The sequence below is a fragment of the Phyllostomus discolor genome, chromosome 5 (assembly GCF_004126475.2).
Source record: "Phyllostomus discolor isolate MPI-MPIP mPhyDis1 chromosome 5, mPhyDis1.pri.v3, whole genome shotgun sequence".
NCBI lineage: Eukaryota > Metazoa > Chordata > Mammalia > Chiroptera > Phyllostomidae > Phyllostomus > Phyllostomus discolor.
In genome coordinates this window covers 65275704-65292592 of record NC_040907.2, presented here as the reverse complement: position 1 = coordinate 65292592, position 16889 = coordinate 65275704, and the positions used below count along the sequence as shown (strand labels likewise).

At 35.9% G+C, this 16889-nt stretch overlaps 1 protein-coding gene across 7 annotated transcripts in view; it reads left to right on the top strand.

Annotated features, from left to right (window-relative positions):
- ODF2L (outer dense fiber of sperm tails 2 like) overlaps window positions 1–4075 on the top strand; it is a 37808-nt gene extending 33733 nt beyond the window's left edge. For 4 of the 7 annotated variants that reach the window (XM_036026377.1, XM_036026376.1, XM_036026372.1 and 1 more), the window contains 2 exons: window positions 912–1037; window positions 3519–4075. In XM_036026377.1, coding sequence (XP_035882270.1) covers window positions 912–1037; window positions 3519–3647 — 255 coding nt within the window. In that variant the 3' untranslated portion in view covers window positions 3648–4075. Of the gene's footprint in view, window positions 1–911; window positions 1038–1965; window positions 2031–3518 lie in introns of all 7 variants that reach the window. The other 3 variants (XM_036026373.1, XM_036026374.1, XM_036026375.1) reach the window with 3 other exon arrangements.
- Window positions 4076–16889: the final 12814 nt, after the last annotated feature.

The window sequence follows — 16889 nt, the reverse complement described above, 5'->3', positions numbered from 1 at the left end:
GTGTGCATCCTGTCCTTTCTCTCCTGCTGCAGTGGACAGTGGGGCTGTCTCCAGCTCCTGTCCCATGAGGAATATTGTAACTGCACTTGCACCATCGTCCACACTGAGGGACATGATCAAGGGTGGGGACATTTGTCCTGAGGGCTCATTCTTCCACATCTTCAGATTCTGCCAGTATGCCACACTCACAATCACTCTCAGAATTTGTACACAGGACATCTTTGTAAATCACTTTATAATAGCTTAGAATTAAATTCATAGGAGTTAGATTAGAGGACAGTCTTTCCCAGTAGCTCTTTGTTCCTGAACTAGTTCCTACCTCAGCTCTCATTGTTCGGGCCCCAACCCAACATTCTTATAAACAAGGTCCCACATATCTAAATCCTTGGATGAACACAGGTAAGCTAGATTTTCCACTAAATAAAGAGTCAGGGATAAATGAGAACTCAAATTCAGACCACTTTGAAAGTAAATGAATGAAAAATCAATCCCTTTTGTGTATGTGAAGTGTAGATATCACCTGCCCTGATCCATCCAAGTCTATAACCAGCATTGGGTAAGAACAGTCTGTGTTCCAGCACCACTCTAGACACCATGGGAAATACAAATACTGTAGAAGGAAAGTGGTCTCAGTAAGGTATAAAAGTATTGTGCTGGAGAAAACACCCCCTGAAGTCACACAGAGCAGTGCAAATGCACACCCCTTTTCTATCCGAGGTCTTTTGACAGATACTTGTACTACATGTGCCTCCTTATGCTAGAACAACTTTAAACATTTTCTAATTAAATTGTCTAGCATCCAGTTAATACCTGTTTAGAAAATTGAGGTATAGGATAACTATGTCAGGGCTTTAAATTATACTTTAAAGAAAGCACATTTAGTTACTTTACTCTTTTAATGAAAATTACAGGTTTCTGAAGAAGTAGAGAAAATGTCATCTAGAGAGAGGGCTTTACAAATTAAAATACTAGATCTGGAAACTGAGCTTAGAAAGAAAATTGAAGAACAAAATCAACTTGTTTGCAAAATAAACAGTGTAAGTATTAGTTTGGCTATGTATTTTCACAAAAAAATAAATTAACATTTAACATTCTTATCTTGTTAGTTTACTTAAATAGTTAAAATACAAAGCAAGGGAAATCAGGGCTGGTATTTTTATTTGTTTATTTTTTAAGATTTTATTTATTTTAGAGAGGGAAGGGAGGGAGGGAGGGAGAGAGAGAGAGAGAGAGAGAGAGGGAGAGAGAGAGAGAGAAACATCAGTGTGCGGTTGCTGGGGGTCATGGCCTGCAACCCAGGCATGTACCCTGACTGGGAATTGAACCTGCGACACTTTGGTTCGCAGCCCACGCTCAGTCCACTGAGTTACGCCAGCCAGGGCAGGGCTGCTTTTTTACTGATACTATTATAAATAACAAATAATTACAAAAATTATAAATGTCAGTATTATGCCATAATTATGCCAAAATTATTATCCTCATTCTTCGAAGCTTCTACGGCATTTCCCCCAAAGCCTCATCAGGCCTTTTCCCTACATATTACTTTTGCATGACAGCTACTTCATGAAAGCTACAGATATAATCTACTTATTTTTTCTATATGAATTTTTCCTTTTTAAGATAGATACAATTTAAGCAATTATTATGAGTTAGAATTTGATACCTGCCTTGAATAATGATTATTATATTTTAGATATAATAGATATAATAAAGTTGTAAGTTGGCATTAAGTAAATATTCACTATTGTTGTAACTGCACATGAGATGGATGCTTTGGTCCATGCAGCCACAAAATGAGAATACCAAATTGGCTGTGTTTAATTAGTCTTATAATATTTTTTCCTAAATGTTCATGAAGTGGCCAGCTGGCATTAGATACTAGGAAAGCTAGCTCTAATCATGACTAAATTGAAACCTCTCTACTTAACAATGACATATAAAATAATGATATTTTATTTTTTCCAGGAGCTGGAGACTCCATGAAAACAAATTTTTCATTCCCAAGTGTGTGAAAAATTGAAACCTGAAAGGTTCAAAAGTTGAATGATTTTTTTGACATGCAATACTAGTTTAATTTTTATCACTTTGAATTTAGCACAGGCCTTCTCTTTATTTCTAAACTTGTTTTTTTACTCACCATCAGAGTTGCTGATACTGTAAATATATGGTTTTTGTGTGTATTTAAAGCTTCTGAAAAAATAAAATAAGTACACTAAGCTGAGATGGGTTTTGCTATAATGCTCCCAGTACTTGGCTAAGGCTGCCAGAAATGAATAGATTTAAGATTTGATGTTTTATTAAACCTGATAATTTTTACAGTAGTGAAAATCTAGAATTCTAAGCATAGATTTAGACATTGCTGAAAAATGAGTTTATGTATCCTGTCCCTTCAAGGGGACAGTTCAGGGGGCAGTTCAGTGTTTATTTTTGTGTACACTCCTTAGCTGCAGTTGAACCGTGGCACCCTGAGAGCCTGTCCCTTAACTGACTGTGCCCCGGGTCTCCCACAGGGCCCGGCCCACAGCAGCAGGCCTCTGCAGACTCTCTGCCCAGGCGTTCTGGTGGGGGGCAGAGTGGATGCACAGGCTCAGGCCGCCCTTCCTGAAGCCTGAGATGAGATCGGAGTCTTATGTGTTATCCTGGAACAGATGCACATTTTGCATTCTACCCAACAATATGTATGTTTGTATTAGTATTTTCCTTCCAAAATGTTGAGTAAAATTAATGTTCCACAAAGATTCCCTGTGTTCATTCTGTGACTTTGTATAGCCCAGCCTAGCACATTGCTTCGTACCTACCACCCGACTTCACCTGAGGAACACTGAGCGCTGCTCGGTGTCAGAAAGTGTCCAGTATTCTTGAATACCTGATGGGCAGGAGAGAAAAGATTTTTCTTCTCAAGGTGCCTACATTTTAGTTGGAAGCTAAATATTATTTGCAGCCTGTCTAAAGTATTTCCAGGTAGAACAGATCTACTTGGAAATTTGTATGAACTGAATATTTAAAAAATATATATTAGGTTTTAAATTTTTCTTCAAATAAAAAGCACCTATAATATTGAGTTCTTTATATTAAGGATTCTAAAAGCAAAATATTTATAGCATAAAAACTAGAATTCTGTCCATTTTTAAAACAGCAAAAGCAATTTTAATGGTATAAAAGAGTAATTCTTAGGCAGATAAAAATGGCAAAAACTAGTATTAAAGTGTCATGTTAAAATGTGAGAGAAATTAATTATGACAGTTTTAAATAAACCCACTTATTAAGCTAATCATGTTAAATATGGAATAATTTAGGCATAAGTGAGTGTGTATTACAACAAATTATATCACAGTAAATATCAACCATGTATGTGCTTTAGTTATTCTGGATTTTAATAAATACACCTGATGTTAGGACTGTTTCTTTTAAAAAATTAAAATCATGTAATCATGTATTGTATATACAAATTTTATATTATGATTATTCTTTAATATGAATGTTATTAATTGATTATCTTTATTTCTTTTTTTGTTTAGAAAGCACAACATCAGGAAGTATGTTTGAAAGAAATACAACATTGTCTTGAAAAGTCGGAGAATCAAAATGAGAGTATTAAGAATTACTTACAGTTTCTTAAAACTTCTTATGTAACAATGTTTGGATAAATTGTTGAATTTATTTTCTATAAGCAATAGATTCTTACTGAGTCTAAAAAATGATTAGGTAAAAATATATACTATCTGTTGTTATACTTTATGATTTGTGGATGGTGGTATTAGAATTTTTGTGTAAAGATTTTTGAAACATAATTTAGCATCCAGTTAAAACTTAAGATGGATGTTAACATGTATTTTTTTTGCTGGATAATTTTCACATAGCTCTGGATTAATTTCTGTTTAAGTTATATTGGTTTTTAGAATATTTTTTATACATACACAAAAGAAGCCAGAATCATTCTTTGTGTGTTTGTAGCTACCATCCAAATGAATTTTTATAAGTCTATGCTAATTATGAGCCAAATACATGGTTTTAAATAATGTATATCGTTGTATTGTTATATATGTATTAATAGAATAAAAGAAGATATTCTGGATATTAATGTTTAATAATGGCTTATTTATATCCTTTCTAAAGATATTCAATGTCTTGATGTACTTAATATTGTTTCAAGTATATGCATTAAGATGTCATTATAATTTCTGTCAGGTTTTAAGTATGCTGTTTAAATTCATAGCTATTAAGTGCAAACTGAAATTTGAAAAGGTGTTGTCCCAGCACTAACTCACGTGAGATGATCCAAATAAGCACTCCCCATAAGAAGCTTTAGAATAGGGCTTTATTTCTGAGATGACGTAGAGGAGATACCAAGAACTTGCTTCCCATAATCTCCCACAGTGTGTGCCAAGGCAGGGTGCTGTAAAAGGTGGTGGAGGTAGTTAACCAGGGATCATGTAATAGTGATTCTTCTCAGACAGTGACTTGAAAGCTGTTTCTTCAAAGGATACCCAGGTCTCAAAAGATCATTCAAAAAGGCAAATTGTGTACTATACAGTCCAGCTTATGAACAGAGCTCAGACTCTGAAAGACATTTTATCCTCTTCTCTGATCAGGAATGGGACTCTGCTTTGTCTGGTCCCCTCATACCTAAGACCTCCATTTCATCTGCAGGTGCTTACTTCCCAATGACTCAACTGCTTCATCGTATTTTTCTTAAAATAGCAAAATACAGTAGTTTCAGGGGGAATTCTAGCCAAGATGGAGCCTTAGGTAGAAACACTTTGCTTCCTTTCACAACCAAAAGAAGGGTAACCACCATAACTGCCAGAAAATCAAACTGCATGGAAGTCTAACAAAGAGTTAAAGAAGACATACATCCAGACTGGTAGGACATGCAGAGATAGGCGTGGGTGGGATTTCCCACATTTGTGTCTGGATAAGTCAGGAGGAACAACTGGGCAGCGAGAGAGACCGCACAACCCAGGGTTCCAGCGGGTGTGGGGTGGGGAGTAAAGCCTCAAAAATCTCTGGTTGTAAAAACCTGTGGGGATTGTGGCAGAGAAAAAACTCCCAGCCTCACAGGAGAGTTCATGGGAGAAGCCCATGGGGTTGTAGAACGTACACAAAACCACCCAGTTGGGAGGCAGCACCTGAAAGGGCACAATCTGGGAAGCGAGGGAAGGGTCAGAAAGCGAAGTGTGAGCTGAGCAAGAAGTAAGTAGTGTTCCCTTTGACTCTCCCCTATATACAGTGCCACTACGCAGTGAAGTGAGTTGTCCTGCCCTGGCAAATACCTAAGCCTCTGCCCCTTACAATATAACAGGTATGCCAAGACAAAGAAATATGGCCCAAATGAAAGAACAAATCAAAACTCTAGAAAAGGAACTAAGCAACAAAAAGATATCCAACCTATCAGATGCAGAGTTCAAAACACTGGTAATCAGGATGCTCACAGAAATGATTGAGTTCTGTCACAAAATAAAGGCAGACATGAAGGTTACACAAAGTGAAATAAAGGAAAATATACAGGAAACCAACAGTGAAGGGAAGGAAACGGACTCAAATCAAAGATTTGGAACAAAAGGAAGAAATAAATATCCAACTGGAACAGAATGAAGAAACAAGAATTCAAAAAAATGAGGAGAGGCTTAGGAACCTGTGGGACAACTTTAAATGTTCCAATATCTGAATCAGGGGTGCCAGAAGGAGGACAGGAAGAGCAAGAAATTGAAAACTTATTTGAAGAAATAATGAAGGAAAACTTCCACAGTCTGGCGAAGGAACTAGACATGCAAGTCCAGGATACAGAGATTCCCAAAGAAGTTGAATCCAAGAAGAAACACATCAAGACACATCATAAGTTACTCAAGATTAAAGATGAGAGTCTGAAAAGCAGCAAGAGAAAAGGAGACAGTTACCTACAAAGCAGTTCCCATAATACTACTAGCTGATTTCTCAAAAGAAATCTTGTAGGCAAGAAGGGACTGGAAAGAAGTATTCAAAGTAATGAAAGGCAAGGACCTACATCCCAGATTACTCTATCCAGCAAAAGTATCATTTAGAATGGAAAGGCAGATAAAGTGCTTCCTGATAAGGCCAAGTTAGAGGAGTTTATCATCACCAAGTCCTTATTATATGAAATGTTAAAGGGACTTCTCTACTAAGTAGATGATCAAAAACTATGAACAGTAAAATGAGAACAAACTTACAAGTATCAACAACTGAACCTAAAAAAACAAAAACAAAAACTAAACAAACAACTAGAATAGGAACAGATTCACAGAAATGGAAATCACATGGAGGGTTAGCAGTAGGGAGGAGGTGGGGAGAGAATGGGGGGAAAGGTACAGTGAATAAGAAGCATAAGTGGTAGGTATAAAATAGACAGGAGGAGGTTAAGAATAGTATGGGAAATGGAGAAGCCAAAGAACTTACATGTACAACCCATGGACATGAACTAAGGTGGGAAGAATACTGGAGGGTGGGGGGATGCAGGGCAGAGGGGGATAAAGGGAGGAAAATTGGGACAACTGTAATAGCACAATCAATAAAAATACTTCAAAAATAGTAAAATGTAGTAATTTCAGAAACACTGCATTTTTTCCCAACATTCGCTAACAATATTAATGTTACCTTTTTAAAAAAATTTTAAATCATAGTACTTATGGTCCTAAGGTACGTGCTTGACCCTTGTATTTTTTCATTTCCTAAAGCAAAGGGAGGCTTAGGAAATACTTAGATGAAAGAAAACTAATGTCTTGAATATTCACTAGACTGTGAGCTCCTTAGGGTAGAACTCTGTTTTATTCATATTTCTGTTTCAGCTATTAAACATTTGGTACATAGTAGATACTCAGTTGATGTTTGTGGGTGGATAGATGGATAGATGTATTTTATATTCCTATTTTAGATATGAAAACATGTAAGCACAGATACGAAAAAATGTAACCACCATGGTTGTGGTATAAAAATTTTACGTTTTAAAGTCAACATTTGAACTCCAGTCTGATTCCAAAATTCAAGTTCTGTATACAGTGCTGTTTTCATCTTGCAAGCAGGCAAAGACTAGCCACCCAGTAGCAGCTTGCTGTTGTTATTATTTATTGAGTATTTACTATGTGTCAGAGGAAGTTCTCGGTGTGGTATATACATTATCTCATTTAATCTTTATGACTGATAAGTGCCATCAACTTTTTACCCATTTACTTTTCAGGAAACCAAAACATAAAACAGTTAAATAACTTGCCCAAAGACATACAACTAGTAAGTGACAGGCATCCAAGTCTCTGCTCTTAACTATGACCACGGTACTTTTGTATATATTTCATAAAGAAAGGTAATGTTTTTGCCCAACAGTCATGCATTTACCTCATCTATGAATACATTCTCTTTTTTATATTTTTAACTTGTAGCAAAGTAGTTTGTGCATATGGCATTTAAAAATTGGTACCTGCAGTGTTTTACATAGACAGGAAAAGACTTTTGCAAAGTCCCTAGGGTTGGTACTCAGACACCAGTGACACAGGATGACAAAGGAAGTTTACCAGACCCTAGAAGAACTTGAACAATCTCTGTGCTTAGTGTTTCCTTCTGAAGTGTTAAGCAGATATCGGGCTGTCTGGTGTGAGAACCAAACTCAGTGCCAGGGAGGCCTAGCGTCAGGGCCCTGGTGTCCCAAGCAGTGTCTTTGCTTGCAGCTTCCCACAAGTTGTCCCCACAGCACTAGTAGGCTGCCAGGATTTTCTCTTCACTCTTGATATTCAAGGACTCATGACTTTCTTAAGTTCTAAAAGTTTTCTTCCACTCTTTACATGATTGTTACTTCTCCACGTGTTCCTTTTCTCCTGCTTGTTTCATCGGCTGGATCTGACTCCATGCAGCTTGCCTTTTTTCCCACGGTGTCTGTCACCGGGTTTCTTGTGAGGCACATTCTTCCACCCAATTTTTCTGACCACCAATTTGGTTCTCATGGGTAGTCATTCTCTTTTTCTGTTTGATATTGAGCTTCTAGAAAAAGCAAGTTTGTTTATTTTTTATTCCTGAAAGTGTTTTGTAGTGTGTGATTCCATTATATTTTCATTAAAATTCTCCTGTGTTTCTTTCATTGGTCCCACTTCAGTAGGCATCTCTGGTTTCTGTTCTGCTGGCCATCTTTTCTTTCTAAGCCCCATAAGTGAGTCTTAATTATCCTTGCCTACCCATGGCTGTGGTGCCCTTAATACCTGCCTGCAGGCTGCCTTGCGTATTTCCTGGGCAGCAGCAAACCTAGTGGTGAAAGGCGCGATGGCTCAAGTTCTCAGGGGCCTGAGACCTGTTGCCCTCTGCTAAAGTGCTGTGAGAAATCCTCCTGCTCCCTGACTTTTTCAGCTGCAGGCATGAGTTCTTTTCCCAGCTATAAAACCTGGAAGCAGTGTGCTCCACTGAAGAGCACACTTCAAGGTTTTCCAGAGTCAGCAAGTTTGTTGCAGCAGACAAGAGAAGTCCCTTTTGGGGTGGACCCGCAGGCAGCATCTGTACCTTGAATAGTGTGCAGCAATTTGAAGAACGAGTTCGGTCTGCTGAACTTAAGATTTGATTGTGATTTTTATTTCTAGGTTAAGAAAAGTCACAGAACTATGTATTGAGCATGATTCATTTTTTTGTAATCAAACAAACATCTCTTTACTTGTTTATAAGTTCACATATGTGGGTAGCAGCATGGAGATAGGTACAGAGAAGCCTAAATGCTAAATGCCTGGGTAGGGATGGGAGAAAGAGTAATAATTTTTTATTTATTCTAATAAAATTGTGTTAGCCTTCCATTTTTTTCTATTCAGATACAATTTTAAAGGTTGGAGGACGAACCTAATAGGTATGGGGAGTGGAAGAGTACGGTTGGTGGGAGGCTACAGTCAGAGAATGAAATACTGGAACTTGATTTTCGGAGGTGGTGTAGTTTGGACCAGGAAAAAGTGAGCAGAAGCCTGCTTGAGGTGGAGATGAGGTCACTGGAGTCCAGGATATTGAGTAACTGAGAAGTCTTGGATGTTGAAACTACAAAAGATTTGGAAGGAACTGCGGTGGAGCTGAAGAAGAAGCATCAAATGTGGCAGATAAGTAGATGACTGTGATAAGGAGTGAAGTTCTAACCTAACAATTGTTTCCAATTGCATTTAGAACCAAATGCAAAGTCCACAACATCACCCTGAAGGCCCTGAATGTTCTGGTGTCAGGTGCATGGCCTCAAGGCCCTGCCCACCTCTGTCCCCTCATACCACCTCCACCCCCTCATACCACCTCCTCTCCACCATGTCCAGTTGAAATTTGTTCCTTGAAAACCGAGTTCATTCTTTCCTTTTTTTTTCTCATCTTGAAATGCTTTCCCCCCAACTCTTGGCCTGACTAAATGGTACTCATTTTCTCATATACCTTATTATTCTTTTCTTTTATAACTGGCAATTATTTTTATGTGTGTGATTATTTGTCTCATTTGTCTCAGTGGATTATGATCTCTATGATGATTTACAGTTGTATAGTCTGACACATAGCAGGCACTAGTACATATTTGCTGGATGGATACATAGATGGAGGAATGGCAATATTGCCTTCATAGTTCTGAGCTTCCAAGTAGGGCAAGGACATTTGCTTAAGAAAGGTGGAGAAATGTATGCAGTCTGGGAGAATGAAGAGCTTTCACTATTGAGGGTTGCTAGGGAAGTAGATTCCCAGGTAAGGGGTTGGTTTTCCTTTTAGACATAGGAAGAGATTGACGAGATTCAGGGTGCAGGAGACCTTGTTTATAGTCAGACATGTTCCAGAGGCCACAGTGGAAAAAGCGAGGGAGTTGGTATTGGGAGTGAGTCAGGAGGGTGGAATGGGTACCCTTACAGCTGCTTGTTTCCTATAGTCTAAGAGGAATTTCTCTTTTTCTTCTTTAAGAATCAATTAGAATCCCATGTGTTGACTTTGACACTACTGCATTGGGGAAGTTGCTTAAATCCCAAGTATAAGGCAGTGGTTTTGATTTATTTAACATTACAATTTGTTGTGGTACTTTAAGATTTAACACTTACACAAAGAAAAGTAAGTAACATTATTTCCTTAGAATTTAAGAGATCTTAAAATTGTGAAGTTTCCCTTTATTTTAAAAAATAACTCAAATATCTTGCTTGTGTTCTTACTTTGGCTTAGTTTGGAATGGGGCTTGAAGGGAGAAGGAACCTTTAGGAGCCTCTTTGTATCTAGTTTGTTGTTACAAGATGAAGTTAATACTGATGACAGATTGTGGTTTAAACTATAAAGATGAAACCTGTGATTAACTATCATACATTATTTGATTAGAAACATTATAATTACACACTGATCACTTTTTGCAAGCTTAAAAGTTTATTTTTTTGCAACTATATTTTGTGAATTAGATATGTTTTCCCATTGTTTTTTAAAAAAAGGAGCTCAATTATTTTTTAAAGAACTAAATCAAAAGGGCATCTCTAAACCCAAGGTCATAAAACATATATAAATAATCTTTAAGAAATGGTGATTTTATTTTAATAATTCATGGTCACAAAAACTTCTTTAATGTCACCTGAATATAATATTATCTAAAACTTTTTTTTATTTTTAAAAGACGTTTTTTACTTGTACAGATAAACACAGTTAATTACCTTAAAACTTTATACACTTTTATTTCTATGCTAGAAGTCTAACTTGATTTTTATTTTGATCTTGTCTTACTTGAAAAGTTATATTTTAGCCTGAACACTACTAGAAGTTGAAGCATTTCAAGAAATAAGAATTTTAATTTCAAATGCATTGGCTCATAAAACACCAAGTATAACTCTTGGGAGTATAATAGACACAAAGATTTCTATACTTTCTTTTTCCTAGCCAACATATAAAGAGCTCTTACAAAGTAATACAGTATGAATGTCCATCAGATGAAAGAGCCAAAGGATAAAAAACAGACAACTCATAAGAGAAGAATTTCTAATGGCCAATAAACACTTTTACAAGATGCTCAGATTTATGAGCAAAGAAATGTAAATAAAATAATGTAAATAATGTAAAAATGTAAATAAAACTAATCTCTATTTTTTTCTACAATGATTTTAAAGAGGTAATTCCTACTATTAAAAAGATGGGATAAAATAAGAATTCTCACACACTGCCAATGGAACTTATTATTCTATTATTTTTGAATATACTATAATACATTAATTATTGCTCCATTGTTGGATAGTTATGCTGTTTCCATGTTTTCTGTTATAAATTTTTCTATAGTGAGTATCATGCACAATTCCTTGTCTGCATCTCATTATTACTTTACAACAAATGCCGAGATGTGAATTATTCTACCAAATGCCATGAAAAAATTCAAGTTTTTGAAACACAGAAATGTTCATGCCAGTGCTACAATAATTTGCAACTTGGGCATTTTCCCTAAAATAATAATTAGGTACTGGCAGGAAATGTTAATACTTGTGTTATTCCACTCCATTGATTAGCTAGTGTCTGGAGCCTAGTAAGAACAATTAAATCTTGTTAATCAGTGGTCAAATGAATATCCATTTGGTCAAGTCATCTCTCAATTTTAGTTATAATTCTAAAGTAGGAGTGAACATGCTTTGAAAGTTATAAGGAGTTCTAAAATTGCAGTATTAATAATTGTTCACAATTTTAAAAGCATTGTCTTTTTATTTCTCATTAATATTTAGCTGACAGCAGTTCAAGTGGTGCCTGAAACTGACATTTATTTTCCTACACCTCTGTTTATTTGATTTTCCATTTGTATTAAAATTCCCTTATGTTGTTAAAAGTCAAGTGAGGTCATAGGATAACATGAATTCTTGATATGAATCTTTATTGGAGATAGATGTAGAACATATATTCTGCTTATCTTTGAATTGCCTTTTTACTTTATTAATTGTAACTTCTGATGATCACAGTTTTTAATTTTAATACTGTGTTAGTCAGAATTCTCCCAAGAAACAGGATATATATGGTATTGGCTCAAATTATTATGGAGAATGAGAAGTCGCACCAACTACTGTCTGCAAGCTGGAGTCCCAGGAAAGCCTACGGTTCTTAAAGGCCTGAGAGCCAGTGGTGCATACTGTAGTCTGAGTCTGAAGGCCTGAAAGCCACAGCACTGAAGGCAGGAAAAGAATGATGTCCGCATTTGTGTAGTCAGGCAGAGAGCCAGTGAATCCTCCTTTTCTCCACATTTTTTGTTCTATTTAAGCATTCAGTGGATTGCATGATGCCCACCCATACTGAGGAAGGCAATCTACTTTACTCAGTCCACCAATTCAAATGCTAATCTTCCAGAAACACCTTCACATACACACGTAGAATTAATGTTTAATCGCATATCTGGGCATACAGTGATCCAGTCAAATAAATAACATAAAATTAATGATCATAAATATAGTTCAATTTTTCAGTTCAGTTCAGTTCATAGTTCAGTTCGGCTGTTTCCTTTATGGTTAGCACATTTTGTGTTCTATTTCAGAAATCTTTGCCTACTCCAAGCTAATGAAGATGGTCTCCTATGTTTTCTTCTAAAAAGCTTTATTGTTTTATCTTTCATATTTCAATCTGCAATCCACTTTCAAAATATTTTGTGTATAGTCCAAACTAAGACATAAGAATATTTTTTTCAGCCCTGGCTGGTATTGCTCAGAGGATTGAGCGCCAGCCTGCGAACCAAAGGGTCGCTGGTTTGATTCCCAGTCAGGGCACATGCTTGGGTTGCAGGCCAGGTTCCCAGTAGGGGACACAGAAGAGGCAACCACACATTGATGTTTCTCTCCCTCTCTTTCTCCCTCCATTCCCCTCTGTCTAAAAATAAAAATAAAAATAAAGTCTTTTAAAAAAAGAATATTTTTTTCATATGGATATCCAACTGACCTGGCACTATTTATTGAAAATCAAATTAATTCCCCAATATACTGCAGAGTCGCCTTTGTCATGAGGCAGACAGATCAGATGTCACAAGTCAGATGTGTGGGTTCTTTTGAGCTCTTCATTCTGTTGTATGGTTCAATTTTTCTATCTTTGTATGAATACCACTCTGTCTTGAAGCTTTATTCTTCAAGATTGTGTTAGCCATTTTTGGTTCTTTCTATTTCAATGTAAATTTTAGATTCAGTTTGTCAGTGCCCATCTAAAAAAATTAAATGTTGGGGCTTTTAACTGGGGCTGTTGAACTTATAGGTCTGTATAGATCAGTTTGAGAGAGATGACTGACACTTTTATTCATGAATATTGTATATCCTCCCATTGATCTATAATTTTTAGAAATTTTTCTCTTAATGTTTTGTAGTTTTCCATTAAGTACCTTGCACATACTTTGTTAGTCTTAGGTGTCTGATCTTTTTTGATGCTCCTATCAGTGGTATTTTTTTTAAGTTTCATTTTCTATGTTTGTTGCTGTGATGCTGTAATGGAGTTGATTTTTGTATACTCACCTTGTATTTGGATATATAGCGAATATCATTAATTCTAATTGTTTATATGTCCTTTTGGATTTCCTATGTCATATGCAAATGAAGACACTCTTCTCCTTTCCAATTTTTATGCCTTTCTTTTCTCTTTATTTCTTATTGCACTGGATAGGACATCCCATACAATTTTAAATAGAAATAGTGAGAGCAGATATTGTTGTCTTAGGACATTGATTTTCAGCATTTTTCCTTTTCATATATACATGAAATTTCCTCTAAGCACTGGTTACTTAAGGTTTGGTATATCATATTTTCATTATATTTTAATTCAAAATATTTTTAGATTTTAATTTAATATTCCATATGTTTCTAATTCTCAGGCAATTGTGTATTTTCTAATTATCTTTCTAATTTCCCAGCACTTGGAGATTTTTCAGCTATCTTTCTGTAATTAGTTTCCAGTTTCTTTTGTGATCAGGGAATATGTTATATGATTTGGTTTCTTTGGAATTTGAGATTTGTTTTAGGTCAAATTAGTCGATAGTATTTTTCAGGTTTTTCAAGATATTCTTTCTATTTTCTGTCTACTTATTTCAGTTACTAAAAGGGTAGCATTGAATTTGTCTGTTTTCCCTTTCTGTTGCTTTATATATTTTGAAACTCTATTGTTAGATATATGTGCATTGTTATATCTCAGTGAATTGGCCTTTTGACATTATATAATGTCCCTCTGTACCTCTGGTAATACTCCTTATTCTGAATCTACTTGTTTCATATTAATAGAGCCATTCTAGCTCTGTTTCAATTAGATATTGCATGCTATCACTCTCACTTATAATACTTTTACTTCAGTCTGTGCTTTTATATTTAAAATAATTTTCTTATAGAATGCATTCTGAGAATCTCTGCCTTTTAAATGGGTGTTTAGATCATTTGCCTTTAATGTAATTAATAATAGGTTTGAATTGAAATCTACCATTTTGCTAATTGTTTCTAATAGTTCGATTTATTTTATTTTTCCTTTTGCCTCTTTTTCTACTTATTTTAGATTAATTAAATATCATTTTATGTATTCTTATCTTCACTATTGGCTTATTAGTTATGTTTTCCTTTAATTTTTAGTTTTTTAGGAGTTGTTCTAGGGTGTAAAATATACATTTTTAAATCATCACATTCTACTTTTAAGGAATAACACCATCTCACATATATTCTAGGGAATTTACAACAGTATAATTTCACTGTCTGTCTCCCATGCTTTTTGCTATTGTTGTTACAAGATTTTACTCTTATATATTCTATAAACCTCATAATACATTGTTACTACTCTTGCTTTGAATGATTATCTTTCAAATTAATTAAAATAAGAAAAAATCTGTCATGTTTACCCACATTCTTACCACTTCTGGCACTCTTTTCTTTTTCAGACCCATTCTTCATTCTCCTTCTTTATGAAAAACTTAAAAGTGCTCCACAGTGTAAGTCTGTTGGAAAAATGGATCTAAAAGAGAGTCAGAAATGATCCATTTGTTTTATGTTCCTTCTTCTTTCCTTTTATTCATCTTCAAGATCAATCAAATCTTTTTATTACACATTTCATTCTACAAAAGGCTGTAGAAGCTAAAGATGACATTTTTTGACAGAGTGGGTCCCCCCTCTGCTTTTAAGCAGATTGAGCTCAGGCAGGTCACCTTAATCCGATTGGCCGATTTGAGGCTGGGTTGTGGTTTAGGTAAGACCCAGTCTACTTCAGGTCACTTCTTTTCCAGTGGTGTCTCTATTTAGGACTCGGAGCTGAATTTGATGGGTGTTTTGCTCTTCAGCACTGATTGCAGGTAATTCTGTTTTGCTTTTCACAGGTTTCTCAGTTAAGATTTTGGCCAGTTGCCCCTCACAGCCTTTAGAGTTCAGGAACTAGCTCGATGAGGAAAGACGCTGTATTTTTGAGACACTCACTTTCCAATTTTGTCTTCCATTTCCTACCAACCACCAAAAGCTCTGTTTCTCTGATCCCCAGAAGCAGTCTTCTGTCAGGTGTCCAGCCTGAATTCTCAGCTTTTAGCCATGCCCAGCACAGACAGCTACACCCTGAGAAAATGCAGCAGCTAGATACAGAGTACACCAAGATAATTAAGACCTATTTCCTTCCCTTGCAACAGTGCTTCCCAACTTTTTAAACCAGAACACATGGAAAAATCACAATTTTATGTCAAACTATAGTAAATAGAGGAGGATGCTTATGCCAGAAGCGTCTGTCTCAAGAGCTCTAGCCAACATAGGTCTTGACCAAATCACTCCACTTTACAATTTGAGAAGATTGGTATCTTCATACTTGTAAATCCTTGATGACACTGGTTGGGAATCTGCTTCAAGCAATTCATGCTATGGTATCATTTCATCTAATGTTTAGCCTTTCTCTCGTAAAAGACTGAATACTTTCCCATGCCCCTGTGGGGAGATGTGACACTAACTCTAGATGTCTTTTGCTCCAAGATAACATTGTGAGCCAGAATCCCTATGCCCTTCCTCAGTTTGGATCTCTACTGTGTGACTCACCTAGACTATTCATAATCAGTTATATGGAAGCATAAATTAGGGCTGTTAACCTGTTTAGCACCTCAATATCTCTTCTGTTTTCTCTCTGTGCAGTACAACATTTTTTCTCATCCAAAGGAACACATAATTTGCATCATATGCAGTGCAGAATTTGGCTTTGAAGTAGCTGAGATAATGTTATTATTTGCAGTGGGAATATGACTAAGGTAAGATGATATGCATGGTTGAGTTTATGCTTATTTGTAATTTGTTAACTTTAAAAAATTCTAAATCTGTGGATAACTTTCTTAGATTTTTCAGCTATGAATGCAAGTTATCTATACAATTTGCAGAAAATCTCTTAGTTTATAAAAAATGTAAACTAATGTCTAGTCTAGTTCACAAACATGTTTTATTTATTATATAAATAGTTGAACAAATAATAAATTGAGAGTTTCCTGTGATACTTAGCTGAGGGATGATGTGGAAGATTATTAGAATGTGTTCACACATTAGAGTTTAATTGATTCAATGTGATGTCCTTTGATGGCATGATAAACATGTAGCAAGAGCAGTTGCCTATGATTCTGGCATTAATTCCTGCTAGGATTAGATCTTAACTGGACAGTGTAATCACTGTGAATACTCAGATTGCGGTAACTGGCATGGCCAAGACAACAAGTTTCCCTAAGCTGTTTTGTAATCGTCCAGCTGCTGCTGGCGGTGGAAGCCTTACAAATGATGGATGGCCATATACACGTGAGTGAACATTAGTTGAGAGAGCTTGGTTTAAAGAGGCAAGGACATGGGAAATGATCAAGGCTGTGGCCCCCATAGTAAAACTTTATGATGCTGTACAACTTCCTAATCCAAAACAGTTCAGAAATGAATTAGCAAACCCCAAATTATTCAAGACAAAAATGATCCAGTTATGATTCTCCAACTGCTAATGAG